Source organism: Lissotriton vulgaris, chromosome 1_1 (assembly GCF_964263255.1).
Source record: "Lissotriton vulgaris chromosome 1_1, aLisVul1.2, whole genome shotgun sequence".
Classification (NCBI taxonomy): Eukaryota; Metazoa; Chordata; class Amphibia; order Caudata; family Salamandridae; genus Lissotriton; species Lissotriton vulgaris.
This window is the reverse complement of record NC_141685.1, coordinates 2,114,956,691-2,114,974,205: the sequence shown is the minus strand read 5'-3', so window position 1 is coordinate 2,114,974,205 and position 17,515 is coordinate 2,114,956,691. Positions and strand designations below refer to the sequence as shown.

The following is a 17,515-nucleotide window of genomic DNA, read 5'->3' as shown; positions in this document are numbered from 1 at the left end:
AAGGCCATTTCTCTTCCGGCCACCCACATGCCCTGGCGGCACGCTCAAAATTTAGCAGGAACGCGTCCGGGTCTTCCCCACTTACATATTTTTGTAAGGCTACCCCTGATGGGTGTGGGCCTACGGGTCTTCTGTCCATTGCGGTTGTTGACAGGGGAGTTTGTACAACTTTTTGGATGGCGTCCAACTGTTGGGTCATAGACATTTTGAACAAGTCCCGGTCAGCGTCTGCTGTATTTATCTGTTGGCCTATTGCCCATTCCAATTTTTGTTGTCCATCAATAAGCGTTTGGATCACTTGTTCCATTGCCATGGTCGTTTTGGGAGGGGAGGATCCCACTTCTGACACCAGTGTGGACGTGGGTGAAGGGACGACCGTGACACCAACTTTAGGGTTTAAGGAAGGTTTTATTTTGATAGTTCTTATAGGCTTAGTAACCAACGTCTTTCGTGTCCTGAAAGTTAGTCTTTCACGGGCGAAGGTACTGGAGTCCGTGGCGCTGCTCGTCTATAGGTGTTTTCCCAGGAAGTCGAGTCCTCACTTCGGGCGTCAGGAGTCTCTCCACATGAAAGAAAGAAGACCAACAAGGCGGAAAGCCGTTAGGTCACAGTCCTCTATTGGGATTGCACCAGGGGACCCAGGGAGTGCGAGGTTTACACCCAGTGTAACTAACTGGTAACTACAGTGCTCAGTGCATGAGGTGTTGAGGTAGCGGTAAAGAAGGGTAGGGTGAGGGGAAGGAGAGGTAGGTCTGAGGGACGGTTGCAGTGGGTAAAAAGATACACACAGCTGCGCTCTAAACGCTAGCGTTACGCTTTCCTATCCAAGCCGCCAAACGCCGCCGTACCTGTGTCAGCCACACTCCTCCCTCGGGAGTGTGGCACGGCGGTCCGCAGGGTCGTTGGCCTCCTGGCTCGCCTCGTGGCTCAGCTTCTCCGCCAGCTCCTCCGTAGGCTCCTGCTTCGGTCCCTCGGGTCTCGTCTTCCGACACACTTCGCTTCTCCGTCTCTTCGGGTTCCGCCTTCTTCCTCGCGGTGTCTCCACACCCGGTGTACAGGACTTCCCCTGCTTTAACCAATGCGGAGTCAGCAACGTCACGGAGGGTCGGGGCTTCACCCTCGTATGACGACGCCCACTTAAAGGGCCCGTTGTCTTCGAACTCGCTGGCAGTCTCGTTTCCGTGCACCCACTCGGGATCCTGTGGAGAAGCCGGAAACGACAGATCAGTAGAGGTTGGGCTCCACCATTCCCGACGGGTAAGGTCGCTGGCTTTACAGTGTGTAATATGTGTATGTACTGTGTGTTTGTATTCCGTGCTTGGCTATGAACTCTGTTGTTTTGTGTGCCCTTTAGCGTATGTATGTCTTTTTTGCAAGTACTGGATTAATGATCAATTGTTAGTTGGGTTCACAGGTGCAAGAATATTTCACTAGGGCCCTAGAAGTGGCACGGGAACCAACAAGCATTCTTTTTGATGTTGTTGAAGGTTGCAGGGAGCAGAGCAGCCCCACAGCAACATTTTAAAAAAAAATCACAGTATGTCTCCTGGTCATGTTTTTTAGAGCACTATTAGTTGTAGCTGTAAGCTCTTCAGTCTGAGTGCAGAGTACCCCTAGTAGTTTCATGGTTGCACTTTGTGCCCTTAAATTTTTTTTAAATTTTAAATTTTGTATTTTGTTTTTTCAAATGCAGTGACTTTTTGATAAAGCTGTAAAGTAACTACCTCACACGCTCACTGTACACTGCTAATTACCCTCCAAATTACATCACTCTAATCATGTTCTTTGACATCATTGATAACATCACTGCAACATCTGAAATGGCATCACTCATGGTAACACTGCGTGGCAAGGGCGCTACTAATTATAGTTACTTTAGGGCACATGTTATAGTTACTTGAGCTAACTGGTGAATTTCAGTGGTTTTGTTTGTTTAAAACGGTAGAGTTTAAGTGACATTATTACCAAACTATATCATCCCTTTAATCTTTGTTTTTGGGGGGTTTTCAGTGATAGTTAGCTTAGGTAACTAGAACTGCTCAATTTCTATGGTTTGTGCATGTACAATCTGAGCCTAACTATAATGTCCCTGTAACCTTTGAGACTTTACAGTTAGGCTCGGATTGTACATGCACAAACCATAGAAATTCAGAAGTTCTAGTCACCTGAGCTAACTATAACTAGTGTCCCCACAATACACTAGTTATGATCTCACATAATACATAACTCATGGCAAGGTCAGTTATATCACTCATGACATCATCCACAGAACCACTCACACACCCAAACAACCACTCATACACACAAACAACCACTCATACACACATGCAACCACTCACACACCCGCTCACTCATCCATAGAGCCACTCACATAACTAACTATAACTTGTTCCCTAACCCCTTCCGCTGCGGTGCGGGGGGTGGGGGGGTGTTGCGCTGCTCATGACGGCTCCCGTCTGTCATAAATCACGGTGGGCGTGTGCTCATGATGGCCGGGAGCCGTCAGAACTCCGCCCAATGATTAATTATTCTGCTCAGGTGGGGAATTAACAGCGCGTGGGCGTAGCGGCAATGTTCGGACGGCTCCTGGCCGTCCTGATCACACGCACACTGTGACTCATGACGGCCGTGAGCCGTCATGACCACCGAAGAGGCTAAGGTAATTCTGCTTGCGGCCCTGAAACATTTTTCTCATCAATAATTTCACTACAAATGTTGCAGCTAGATGTTGTCATTAGTGATGTAATATGTGGGGTGCATGGCGTGGGCGCGAGTTACAGTTACCTTAGGGCACCAGTTATAGTTGTTTTAGATATTTATAACTGCCAAATTTCTATGGTTTTGTGTGTGTAAAATCTGAACCCAACTATAACGTCCCTGTAACCTTTGGTTTTATAGTGAATTTCCCAAAAAAATTAAATGTTATTTTCTAACCATAACAATCCTGTAACCTTTGTTTTTTAGTGAATTTCTAGGGTTTGTTTTAACGTAAAGTAATATTTAGCGCGGCCAAAGGACATACGCAGCAGGGTTTGGCGGCAAGCTCTGTGGCCAACCCCACTCCATGCAGCCAACCCCATGCTGCGCACACCCTTTGGCTGCGTGAAGTGGGGGGGGTTGGCTACAAGGCCTGCATATTTAATTACCATACGTTAATCCAACCACTGCTGCGCATAGAAGGCTGTGAGTTGCAGGGCCTTAGCCACAAGGCCTAACCTGCGATCAGGCCCTGCAGCCAAACCCCGTATGTAGCTAGCCCCACACTGTGCACATCCTTCGGCTGTCCCCGACAGCCAACCCCACGCTGCACATGGCCTTTGGCTGTGCACAGCTGGGGGTTGACCACACACCCAGCATGCAGTGTTCGTAGCCGTGTGAGTTTCTGTGTGGATATGTGAGTTGGTGTGTGAGTAGTTCTCTAAGTGTCTGAGCGGATGTATCATTGACCATATGGGTGTGTGGATGACTGCATAGTTGTGTGTGTGGGTGGGTGTGTGAGTTAGTGTATGGATGTGTGAGTGGTTGTGTGGGTGTGTTATAGTGTGTGTGAGGGTGGATGTATGAGTGGGTTTATAAGTGACTGGTCTCTGAGTGATGTGTTAGTGTCTGTTGGGTTGTTTCAGTGGATTTACTGTATAGAGGTGCGAGTGGGTGTGTAAATGGCTGTGCTCTGAGTGGGTTTGTAAGTGACTGTATGGGTGGGTATGTGGCTGTGTTAATGTGTGTGTGGATGGGTCACTAAGTGGATGTATCAGTGACAATAGGTTTGTGATAGGGTGTGTTAGTTACTTTATGGGTGTGTGAGTGGATGTATGGATGTGTGAGTGGATTGAGGTGTGAGATACTGGGTCTGTGAGTGGATATATTTTTTATTAATTGGGGTCTGGATTTGCTGATTCCAATCCGCAGATCTGTTGCGGATTCACACGGGGTACGCTCAAACATTTTTGGGCAATTTAATGCGAGGGTCCCTCACAGAGCGACTCTCCTCGTCCATTGGCTGGGCCTCCGATGCAATCTTTGTGAATTGACAATGGCCGGCGACTCAGCTTCTCTGGGGCTGCCAGTCTAGGCCGCTACTGCTTCGAAGATCTCAGACTGCCACAGGGCACACGCATACAGCGTTGCTGAGACTCCCTTGAGCTTCGGGTGCTCAATAACCGGGCACTCCACACGAAGGTCTCAGACTGCATGAAGATCACACACACAGCGTCGCTGAGACTCACTTGGACTCCGGGTGCACGATAACAAGGTAATCCTCACGAAGGTCTCACAGTGCACAAAGCACACGCAAACAGAGTCCATGAGACTCACTTGGAATCCGGTGCACACAATAACAAGGCAATCCTCACGAAGGTCTCATGCTTCATAAAGCACACGCACACAGCGTTGATGAGACTCCCTTGGATTCCGGTGCACACTATAACTGGACAATCCTCACAAAGGGTTCAGGCTAAAAAAAGTACACGCACACAGCGTCGCTGATCCTTACTTGGACTCCAGGTGCCTACTATCACAGGGCACACCTTACGAGGGTCTCAGGCTGCAAAAAGCATATGCACACAGCGCCGCTGAGACTCTAATGGAAACTTTTGTGTTCCTGTGTTTCCGCAACAAGGAGCCTGCTCACTTTGGGCACTTGGGGATAAGTTACTTCAGTACACAGCACAGCAAAGTCCTTTAGCCTTTCCTTGGTTAAAACAGCAAACTGCCGGCCAGCCACAGAACACACAGCAAGGGTCAGTCCTTTCCTTCAGTCTCTTCAATTGTTTCTTCCTTAGCAAAGGTTCCTCTTGACCACGAAGTAGCTCCAGTCTTGCTCCAAAGTTCAGGGGCTTCAGCTCTCATAGTTATATCCCTCAATGGCTTTGAAGTCTATGTGTTATGGGGGGCACTGACCCCTGTTCAAACCAGTTCTGGGTGCCTCCCTGCCAGTGACACCTTCTTCCATTGATTAGTGGAGAATCTGAATTCGCAATTTATTTATTTTTTATTTTTTTATTTTTAGAGTTTTCTATAGCGCGAACTTGAACCGATTAGGTTATCAGAGCGCTTTACATAGCACCAGTTCCGTTACATGTTATCACAGCAGTTTACATAGAATCAGTTACGTTACACATTTCAGGAACTTGAACCGATTAGGTTATCCAAGCGCTTTACATAGCACCAGTTCCGTTACATGTTATCAAGGCACTTTACATAGAATCAGTTACGTTACACATTTCAAGAACACGTTTCTTTTTGTTCTAGTGAATAGGGTTATCTCTTCACACGGGGGAAGGGATACACCTGGCTATATTCCAACAGTCACACAGGCGACTAGTCGTTACAGCTATAACTCTAAACACACGGGGGAAGGGATACCTGGCTATATTCCAACAGTCACACAGGCGACTAGTCGTTACAGCTATAACTCTAAACACAGGGAGGGGATACACATGGATATAATCTAAGAATCACATAGGATATTAGTCATTAGAGTTCTCTTCTATCTACACAGGAGGGATATGACTGGAAACACTCTAAGGGTCACATAGGCGTGGTAGAGAGTACAAAGGTCCACTGCAAACACTAGTGATAAGAGTCAACTACATACACATAGGAAGGAATATGACTGGTTAAACTCTAGGAGACGCATAGGGGTGGTATATGGTGTAAGGACTTCAGCGAATACCAAAGCTTAGCATTATTGCAATCGGTCAAAGGTCTACTGCATACACTAGTGATTAGAGTTATCTCTATATACATAGGGAGGGGATATGACTGGATAAGCTCTAAGAGTCACATAGGAATGGTATATGGTGCAAGGTCTAAAGCAGATACCATTAATTAGAGTTATTACAATAAGTCAAAGAGCAGAGTTCCATAAGTGTGGATGCAGTCACAGCCCAAGGGGAGGGTGGGAGGGATGCAAGGGAATGGAGAGAAGGGGAAGCACAACAGGGAGGAAACATTTGAGGATCATCCACAGGGAGAAGGGTTAAGGCCAGGGGCATGGTAGGAGGGCTAGAGTCCAGAGAAACTGTCCGAAAACAGCAGCAAAGTGTCGGTCAGGACAGAGCAAAAGTCAAGAAGTCCAGTAGAGAAGGTGGGAGCCCAGGTGAGAGATGACGCTGGAGGCCAGCCGCAGGCACGTCGCCATCTTGGAGAGCTTGCAGTCATCCGGCTCGGTGGGCGTGAGAGAGCGCAAGGTGGTGAAGGTGTTGGTGCGATCACGCGTTGTCCGTGAGGAGCTGCCACGGCAGCTGGTGGGTTGTGTGGGGATACAACCGCCCTGGAAGATGTGTGGCCTCCGGGAGCCATGAGCAGCACATTCAGAGCACTGGAGCCATTGGTGCCATGCTGCAGGGGGGAGGGGTGAGTGATCCAGGAGATCCGGCTCATGTTGCAGGACCACAGGGCAAAACGGAAGTGGCAGAGGCCCCCCAAAGCGGCAGCCGGACGGGTGGCAGGCCCGACAGCCTGAGAGAGGGCCGCAGGATAGGCAAGAGGCTGGGGAGAAGTTGGGGCGAGCCAGAAGAAGCGGCGATCGCCATCCGAGGGTCGCCGCCAGCCGCCATCTTGGAGTCAGTCTTTGCGTGACCCCGGGGCAGTCTGGTGATGTCGACAGCCTCAGCACTCCAAGTGGGGGAATGCAGCAATTCTTAAGATATGGGGCAGTTTTTGGTGTGTGAGGGCAGTGAGAGTTGGGTTCAGAAGCTCAATAGGGGGAGCCGATCGCCAGTTGCAGGTCGCCGCCCGCCGCCATTTTAAGGTCAGGCATAAGCGGGAAGGAATATCGTTATGAGGACCGTCTCCAGTGAAGTGCCGCTAATGAAGCACCTGAGTTTTGTAAAGCTTGTGTCAGCCTCTATGCTGCGACCTTCAACCGTACCTCCTGTTGGGGATTGCAGCTGTCGGCGCTCTCGGCAAGATTGCGACCGCCATTTTGTATGCCGCCGCCTTCTCCCCCGCACTGCCGATTTTCACTGCTCCCATGGCACCAGCAACGATCGGATCAGCCCAGCCCTGCAAGTGCCCCGCACTCTCTGGTTCAGGTGTCGGGGATAATGCTCTCCCGTGGCCAGGAGCCGTGCCGAAGCAGAGCGTGGACCGGGAGCTGAGGCAGACCCCCGCCGGTTGCTCCGCCCCTCCGCCTAGCGCCCTCGCCCGCATCCCGCTCCCATCTCACTGCAGGCACCGGGTGTTCCGACGCCGTATGCAGTGCCGGGGGCCCAGATTCGAGATCGGGATCGGCAGTTAGGTAGGGCAGCCGCGGAGGAGCTCCGGGGCTCCTGCTCCTCCGCGGCCGGAACCGCACACACACACATATATATATATATTATTACGCAACATTACTGGCTTACCAATATCAACTCCTTTGATACCTCTCCACTATGATTTGGTAACTCATAGCTTTGAGGATATAGCCAAATACAGATCAGTAGCCTACTGGAGGAGATTATGGGTTACCCCAGAACTCTCCCAGTATGCCCAGGGTTTCCTCGAGGTTAGAGCTTTGGACAAAGCTCATAAAATTTCATGGATGAGAGAGGTAAAAACAATTTATATGGCTATGGGTTTATCTCTATTATGTGACGACCCTGTAAGGAATGTCTTCCCACCTAAGAAAGTTCTAAGAGATCTGTATTGGTGCATGGTTGAGGCTAAGTGTTTTGGATGTCTTATTGAACGATCCTTTACTACAGACTTCCTAGAACTCAAGCATGCACCGGCCCTAGAACTTTATTGGGATTGGATTACTGTCCCAGGGGACCGGAAGAAGTATCATCAATTTATGTTTTGTTTGCTTGCCCAGAATATAACGCACCCAGGCGATCATGGCTAAAACCGATTTGCGCCCAGTTGGGCTTTAAAACTGCTAGTGAGGCTGTTAGGATTTTACGAACTGATACCTCCCAGCCAGTTGTTATAGCCATGTCGAAAATTCTTCACTGGATGTGGATAATTCGGGCCCGTAAAATGAGTTTGGAATAACCCAGGGCTGGTCGTTATATGCTGCTATCCGATTTTGCACACTGTATTAAGCAACTGATATATTTTGCATCAATGAATTTCGTTTTTTAATAACTGTTTTTAACCCTTTTTAATATAACATTTAATAATTTTGTAAATAGTGAAGAGCTAGTCTGATAATTTTAGATAAAACTGAAATGATTTTTCATGGATCTTGTATTTTGCTGGGTGTGGGGGGTCAATTTTGTAAATGTCTTTTTATGATTGAAAAATATCGAATAAAGACTATTTTGAATTGATATATATATATATATATATATATATGTATATATATATATATATATATATATATAAGTTTAACCATTATGTTAAGAGCATAGACCTTTTGAGGTCGAGGGAGAGAAGAGGTTAGTTTATGCTACGTCAGTAAGATCACAGATCACAACGTATTCACATATTCACATCTTAAGTCGCCTGTGCTGCATAGTCATTTTTCATGTGGTGTTTTGGGTGACCGAATGTTGGCAGATATGCAAACCCCATCGCAGCCGCGACTGCTGCCAAAACTAAACACGCACGCAAAACCAACAATAACTCAAAGAGGTGGGGGCAGACGTCATAGCTGTCAGATCGCAGATCTGTAAACTCTGCCCAGCAGACATCTAAGGATACTCGTGTTATGGCTGCAATCACTCAGCAGGATATGGGACAATTGTTTTATAGCAGCAACCCAGGCCTCTTCACCTCTAGGGGCTTCTCCTCCCCCTACACTCTAGATGCAGGTCAGTCTGTTGCTGTCTCACCTCCTCCCCTGGGTCAAGACATTCCCCAGATCCCATTGCTTTCAAATCCAGACACTCAATCCACAACCAGGCAGAGACGCACAGAAATGTTAGAGCACACCCAGCCACTTCTAAAACAGTGGCTTCTAAACACACAATGCAAAAATCACCTTCATAAAAAGATGTGTTATAACATTGTGAATTCAGGCATACTAAACTTCACCTTTCCATCTTAAGCCTTCGGGAAGATAGGCTGGAAAAAATATTACACAGCCTTCTCATTCTATCATGTAGGGAAGATAGCCTTTCAACAGTGAAAAATGAAATGGAGATTATTTCACTGTCCGGACATGGTATACACTTAGGTACATGTCCTACCTTTCACATGCACTGCTTCCTGCCCACGGGGTACCCTGGACCTACCATAGGGGTGTCTGATGTGCATAGAAAGAGAAGGGTAAGTCTGGCAAGTGGGCGCACTTGTTGAATCAACATGGCAGTTTAACAAACTGTGCGCAGGCACTGCAATTGCAGGCCCGAGTTCCCTTTCTAAGGCTACTTGTGTGGGTGGCACAAATAGTGCTGCAGGCCCACTAGTAGCATTTGCATTACCAGCCCTGGCACACATAGTGCACTTTACTAGTTATATTCGCTAGTAAGGCAAACATACCAATATCATGGACAACCATATACCATTACTCCTTATACAGATAGCACTTGCACTTTGACACTGTTTAGCAGTGGCAAAATGTCCAAAGCATCTAATTTGGCGACACCATGTCCGAAAAAAGGTCTGGGGGAAAGCAAAAAGTTCAGGGAACTTTAGCCAAAAAGGGCCAAGTCCTACAGTCTTGTGAGGTGAACAAGCCCAGGAGGTGGGCAAAACGCATCATCTCACCGTGTACAGCATAATTCAATAAAATCACCAGCACGTAACTGGTGTCCGTGTCCCATCTTCAGCTTGACGCGCTGTGGGAAATTCTGATATATATATGTATGTATGTATGTATGTATGTATGTATGTATGTCATGGGATCAAGGCCGGGATGGACCGAAATGTGTAATCAGCACGAAGTATTGGGTCTGCTCTTGTTATCCTCCCTGGAGGAGCACTTTGTGGTAATGTACACCAAAGGTAGGACGGCAAGTTTTATTCCTTACAATCCTCCGCTTATATATATATTTTATATAAATATTTAAGGAAACTTTCTGAGCAAGAAAAAAATGTGTTCGGGGGGGCAGAAGAGAACACTGTGCGCAAGGCTCCATTAGCTGCAGGGAGGAGTATATCTGATAACACAGCTAATGATAGTGGTGGTACTCAAGCCTCCCCAACACTGATTAACACAGCAGTAACTACAGCAGCAATTCTGGGTGATCAATTTCAACTACCAGAGGTTACACTAAATATGTTATATCAGGTTATGCTCCAACATCGTGAGGAAACTAAAATGGAGAATTTACGTACACAAGGGGCAGTACGGAGACTTCAAAATAACCTCCGGCGTGTGGTGAAAACATGTAATGAAACGTCAGTGAGAGTCTTGGAAGCTGAAGGCAGAATATCGGCAATTGAAGATGCTATAGTCGAGCAAAAACCTCAACTCTCCTCCTTCGATACATTAAAGGAAGATGTCCATTGGAAGTTGGTTGATTTAGAGAATAGGTCTAGGCGTAACAATCTTCGAATACTAGGCATACCAGAATCCAGCAAGGGGGCCAATGCTAGGAAATTTGTTATTAAGCTCTTCACAGAAGCATTTCCCGAGCTCTCCCAGTGGCAGTGGGAGACCGAGATTCAGAGGGCCCATCGGTTTCCATTCCAACAGAAGCATGCCAGACCCGCCTCAACAACATGCCTAGAGCAATCCTGATCAGTTTAAATAACTTCCTTGCTCGAGAGGCTCTTTATGACTTGGCTTGTCCAGACCGTAAACGAAGTGGAAAAGGCCTGGAATTCTTTGTTCGCCCGGATTACTGTCATGCCATGGTTCAACAGCGCTGGCAGTTCCGTCAACTGATTCCATCTTTCCAAGCTAAGGGAGCCCAGGCTTTTCTCCTTAATCCTTCAAAGCTCAAAGTCATCTATAAAGAAAGAACACATTTTCTGACTTCCGAGAAGGCGGCGAAAGAGCTATTAGAGTCTCTCTAACTTTATTCCCTTTTTGTGTCATTGTATGGGGTTAGTGATGGTCATCTGCTGGACATCATTAAAGTCTTTGAATCCCGAATATGGAACTATTGTGATTATGATGTTTTTGTACTACTTGGTTGGCTGTATTAAGCTTCTCTTCTCTAACTTGTTTATTTTTTTCTCCTTAAAATGTTTTGAGAGGAATTATTTTTGGTAGTGTGATGGAGTATGGATGTCCAGTTTACTCATTTCACGACAGTGTTCTATAGCCTGATCTATTCAGAGTTAGCAAGCGAATGGTGAGACACAGAATGCTTCTCTGGCCATCAAATTCAGGGACTTTTCAGTCCCTGTGCCTTTTGTGGGTGGGTGAAGGGGGTGGGTGAAGGGGGGGGGGGGGGGGGGTGAGGGGGAGGAGGTTTGGTGGTGGGGCAAGTAGGGGTGGTTTGTTTAATCTGAAGAGGGACAGTAATGGTCTTGTTTTTCTTCGAATCATTTATCGCATTGAAATTCTAAATCTGAAAACAGAATCAGAGAGAATTTTAGTTTTTGAGTTACTGTCCATGTTGTATTTCATTTACTATGATGGGTAAACTAAGATTGTGTTCCTGGAACGTTTGTGGACTTAATAATAGGAAGAAAAGAGGGATCTGCGCACAAATAATCCAGAGTATGGGGGTAGATCTCTTATGTATACAGGAAACACATCTGACATGGAATGATAGATGGTGGTTGAATGATCTAGGTATGCAAGTATTGGGATCTACTCTTTGAGGCACTACTACTAAGCGGGTAGCAATTCTTAGTAGAAGAGGACTGGGTAACTTGAAACGCATCAAAGCAGATCATTTTGGTCGGTGGGTAATAGCCGAAATTTTTATAGATGGCATCTCCTGGACTATTTGTTCTATCTATTCCCCAAACTCAGACAACCCTGATGTTTTAAATTTGTTGAGTATAGAACTAGCAGGCTGGCCGTCGCCTCTTATGTTTTGTGGTGACTGAAATATTCACCTTGAAGCAAGTTTTGATATCCGATCTGACTTACCTTATACTGGAGTAAAAAAAAAAGACTTATAAAGCATTATGCGGCTTAGTAGTTGAATTCGGGCTATTTGATGTAGGCTGTCTTAAAAGAACACCCTCATCAGGGTATACTTTCTTCTCCGCGCCCCACCAAAAATTTGTCCGGTTGGACTACTTTTTTGCATCCTCCTGTCTTTTACGGAATAGTAAATTTGAGGTTTATCCGAAAATAATTTCTGACCATAATCCCATTGTGATTGAGATAAAGAAGGAATTAGGGTCTTTAGTTAAAGGATCTACTTGGTCATTTGAACGGAAACTTTTAGTAGATCCATGTTATGTTGAGCATATGGGATGTGGATCAGAGAATTTTTTGAGATCAACCGAGGCTCAGCCCCCGTCCAAATTGTGTGAGATGCTTTTCAAGCAGGGGTCCGTGGGGAGACTCTTTCTTTTTCAATCAATAAAGAAAGAAGGTATCGGGAGAAGCTAACCACTTACTACAAAGAAGTGCAGGATTGAGAAGGAAAACTAGCCATAGCTATTAAGAACTCACAAGACACCGAAAATATCATAGCTACCCTGTCTATACATAAATCCAGGCTATACGAGATCTTTGCCACTAAACTCGCAGAGCAGGTCTCAGCTTTTAGATCACAGTTGTATGAGGTGGGGGAGAATTCAGGCCATCTTCTGGCTAAAAGAATCAGGCAAAAATAGGTATATAAGTCTATAAATAAAATACAGGATGACTCTGGCCAAATTCATGATCAGCCAGAGGAAATTCTTGAGGTTTTTCGAGTATTTTATAGCAATCTGTACACTGAGGAGGTCAGTTCTCATGCATCTGAGGCCATCTTAAATTTTATTGGCGATGACAATTTCTCTAAGCTATCATCCATACAAGCGGCTGCATTAGACAAAAACATTACTTGGGAAGAAATAGACCTGGCTATTCTCTCTCTCGCCGCCGGTAAGGCCATGGGACCGGACGGAATCCCTCTTGAATTTTATAGAACATTTCGCCTAGTGCTAAAACAGGACCTACTTTACATGTCTGGAGGCACAGAAAGGGCTAGCACCGGTCTCTTGGCAACAATCGATCATTATGGCTTTTCTTAAGATAGAGAATCCTCCTCTTCATCCTGCCTCGTACAGACCTATTTCCCTTATCAACGCTGACAGCAAGATTTTTTTTTAAATATTAGCTTCCCGACTCCCAGGAATTATTTCGTTGATCGTCTCGCGGTTTCAACATGAGTTCATTCCCAAACGAGACACAGCTGACCATGTCAGACGCGTGATTGCGTTAATGGACTAGGCGCAAGGGTCAAATATGGATCTTGAAATCACCCTGTTGGATGCCGAAAAGGCATTCGACAGGGTGGCCTGGCCATATCTTTGGGACCTACTAAGGTTAAAGGGCTTTGGTCCTAGGATGATTGTAGCTTTAAGTGCACTGTATGAGGCCCCATCTTCTTGTATTAAAATTGGCACGAAAAAATCTCGTCCTTTTAGTATTCGCCGAGGCACTCGTCAAGGGTGCCCTTCGTCACCGCTCTTGTTCGCCTTATACATTGACATTTTTCTAAATAAACTGAACTATACAGAAGACATAATTCCAGTACAAGTGGCCGCTACGAGTTATAGAGCTCTCACGTACACGGACGACATAGTAGTGATGACAATAGATATTCAAGGGGCAATCCCAATAATTCAAGATATTGCAAATCAATTTGGCGCCATTTCGGGTTATAAATTGAATATACAGAAAACCCAAATTTTCTTTGTGAGTCAAAACCCTCCACCACAGCTTAACATAGTGTCAGTAGCAACTTATTTGGGTATTAAAATTACGGTTCCAGTTGCAGCCATCCCAGAACTTAAATGAACCCTGTTCTGAAAAAAGCAAACTCATTGTTAGAACGTATCGATCATCTTCATTTATCTTTATTTGGCAGATGTAACGTTTTGAAAATGATGATCCTGCCAAAATTCTTATATATGTTTAGGACAATTCCACTAGAGTTCCCCCCCCTGTGTTTCAAACAAATAGAAAGAATGGCAGACAGATTCTTGTGGGGGTATAAAAGGCAGCAAAGATCATACAAGAAAATGATGCTCCCTAAAAACAGGGGTGGGTGGGATATTCCTAACTTTTTGTATTATTATCTTGCTTCTGTTCTACAATTCATCTCCCCTTTGATAATCGGTGAAAAAGCGAAAATTCCATTTAGCCACTCACCCTCTTATGAATTTGCAATGTTAAATGTTGTATACTTGTAAAGCGCACAGCTGCCCCAGCAAAGGGGCGTCCCGGCGCTGTATACCGCTGGGGAACCCATCCTGGCTTTCCCTGTGAGATGGTCCCTCCTGGGCATCTCCAAGGTGAAGACAAGCATCCCCGGCGCTGATGGGGCCGTTAGTAGAGATTAAGCAAGCTATTGCCCAGAGTTGCTGAGTGGGACCCACGGTTGGAGTATGCACCGAGGCGAGAATTATCGAGTCCGCTGACCATGGGCCAAGACCCTGCCGCGTCGGGAATCGAACCCTGGTCCCGGGCCGACCTCTGCTTCTGGGTCTGCCGCCTCTAACCAGTGAGCCACACCACTCTACTGTGGGGTGGAGTGTCAAGGCAGTTTTCTAAAAATCATAGAGCCTAGTTATTTAAAAAAAACAACGTTTAAGACCTAGTAAGCAGCATTTGGAGCGTGGAAGATAATCAGACGTCAAATGGGGATTGAGAGAATTCTGTTGTATACTCCTCTCTCATCCACTAGCATTTTTCCTTTCGTTTTTCAGGACCATGTAATGTCTAGGTGGCGCAACTCTGGAATCTGTTGTGTTGGTGACCTCTGGCTAAATGATCGGTTAATTCTTTTCCTGGAGCTATTGAATAAATATAATTTAACCGGAAACGATTACTTTAAGTATCTTCAGATACATAGCTTTTTTAATACTTTATGCCCACAAGATCGATCAGGGCTCCGGAGAATCTCGCTCATTGATAGTATGTTTAGTAAAAAAACGATAGGTTATTATTATAATTTACTCATGGCTTCATTCCCAGATGATATTGTTGCGCATTAAAGGAGATGGGGGGAAAAACTGGCTATTGATGACGTCCACTACCAGAATCTATAGCATTGGCCAATACTATCTTAATTACTGGTAGAGCTTGCACCCAGCATTATATGGCCTTATTCGATTTATACTACTCACCTTCAAAAATTTGTAAATGGGGTACTACTGTAGGCATATCTTGCAGCAGATGTGGATTGCATGCAGCCGATGAACTTCATATGTTTTTTTCTTGTCCTTGGTTGTCTGCATTCTTATCTGCTATCCAGACCTTTCTTATATTAATCTGTGCTCCCTCAATCGTTTTGGCAGGAGAACTAGTGTTAAGTGGGGTATCATCAATCGAACTCCCTGAAGTTCAGAGAAACTTCCTATTTATCTCAATGGCAATATTAAGGGCTTGTGTCACTCAAGAATGGATTAACCCAGACCCCCCTTCCTATTTCACGTGGAGAGCTCGTTTGTTAGCCACTTACAATATAGAATTGGCCATATACAGGACCAAGGGGCGGAAAAAAAGAATTCTCGGTGCTAAGCTCTGGGCGCCTCTAGAGCGATGGATTCAGGGGACCCTGAATTGATGTAGTCCGCTGAGGTTCTAGGACAGTGCTAGTATTTGTCTGTGTGTAAACCTTCTTTTCTGGTTTGTCTTTGCTTTCTCTATAATCATTAGGAAATGCTTACATACTGGACAATTGATTGTTGTAATCTTCAGTTATTTTGAACTACGGAAACCTGTCTCTCTCAGTGACTTACTTTTGTATTGAATCTTTGTCTTGTTATATATGACCACTCCCCTGCTTGCATTAAATGGTGAAAAATTCAATAAAGAAATTAAAAAAAAAAGAAAAAATGTGTACATGAGAAACAGTCTTAGTTGTTTGTAGCACAGGTGCCTATACATTGCTAAAATATAGTTGAAGTGTGTAATGACTTTGCATAGCACTCTCTGTAACAGTTCAACCATTATGATTACAATCTTACTAACATTCATATTTATATTACAGTCAAAGAAGCCTTTGGAAGCCGGGAGAGATTAGTTGTCATTAATTCGCCAAGCTCTTCAACTAGCGCTGCCACTTCTGCAGAAGGAGCAATGCAGATGTAAGAAAAAGATAAAGGAATAATACCGCTTGTAGATCATATAATTCATCCTAATATTAAAACAGGATTCAAAAACTGTGGCAGCTTTGTCTGCTTGATGACCATTACCATGAAGACTTTTCTCAAACGCTCACAGGAAAGACATTCTCAAGGCACGTTTTCCAAACACAATCAATTTTTAAGCATTCTCCCATTTTGTCTGCATCTTCTATGGGTTTGCCATATTACTGAAATACATTGTACAGTGAGAAAGCAATATATATTTGGTATCTAACAAATAAATTAAGGTGTATCATCTCCACTTTTAAATGTCATATTTGTACGAACAAACAGAATTTCATGCAGATTTTTAAATCTAGTGCAAGGTATTTGATGGCCATGTGATAAATTGTTCTGTGTTTTATATTGTTAATTTTTCAGTTTATGTTATGTATTTTCCCAGATTTGGTTTTACCCAAGTTTAGTAATTTATGCTTATTTCTGTGATCTGATAGTACACCTAGAATATTATCTATCTTCCACATTTATGAAATCCTAGACCTCTTTCGCACTTTTTGAGATGTAGCAAGAAAAACACTGCAAAACATCAACCATTTAACAATTTACTGGCCAAGTTGACCTCTTAACCATAAAACTTTGCTCACCCCGCTGCTAGGTGAGAGCTTTATGTCTGTGTTTGTTTTGAGCTGCCTAATATCTATAACAGAGCAGCGGACAAGAGATTTTGGCATGTAACAAACCTATGCTGGTAATGAAAATCCAAGGCTTCTGCTTAAGATAAGTTAAACCTGTGCTCAACACTGCTGCCACCTCATTGTCCCCTCCTCCACCACCGTCAGGGAAATAGGGTAGTCATTGAAATAAAATGTCATAAAGACAGCAAAGCTAAATACACAGGGAGTGCATCTAAAGTGTTTACTGGAAATGAGACTGGGCCTGGGGAGAACCGAGAGACCTTGTTTCTAGTCACAGCATCACTACTTGAGCAGTAAGCACAGATGCAGAGATACAACGGCACAGTCACAAACTTGGCATGAATCAGAGGCCTGACCTGAAAAAAGCACCAGGGTCAAGCAGTCTAAATCAATACACAACTCAATGTGACCACTACGGAAGCAGACTTTGGACTTTAGCATCAGCTGTGTACTAACCTGAACTGTTGACGTAGAGATCGTGGTGAAGTGGCCTGCGTGAAATTAGACAGGTGGGGTAGTAAAATAAGATAATATTCTCCCCCCCGCCCCCTCACCTATGAAAATGGCTGTTTGAGCAACATTATGTAGTAAATGGCAAGGGGCATTGGTCTGAAGAGGGTCTGGCTTTCTTCTGATAGCAGCTTGAAAAGCTTATGAATCCCAGAAGCAAAACAAGATGCAATATGTACAGGCATAAAATATGTATTCGTTGTTAAGGAGAGGCAAAGGACCATTCC

At 44.9% G+C, this 17,515-nt stretch overlaps 1 protein-coding gene across 1 annotated transcript in view; it reads left to right on the top strand.

The window, feature by feature from the left end:
- PWP1 (PWP1 homolog, endonuclein) overlaps window positions 1-16,380 on the top strand; it is a 327,492-nt gene extending 311,112 nt beyond the window's left edge. The window contains exon 15 of the mRNA XM_086921581.1: window positions 15,987-16,380. Coding sequence (XP_086777707.1) covers window positions 15,987-16,087 — 101 coding nt within the window. The 3' untranslated portion in view covers window positions 16,088-16,380. The remainder of the gene's footprint in view (window positions 1-15,986) is intronic.
- Window positions 16,381-17,515: the final 1,135 nt, after the last annotated feature.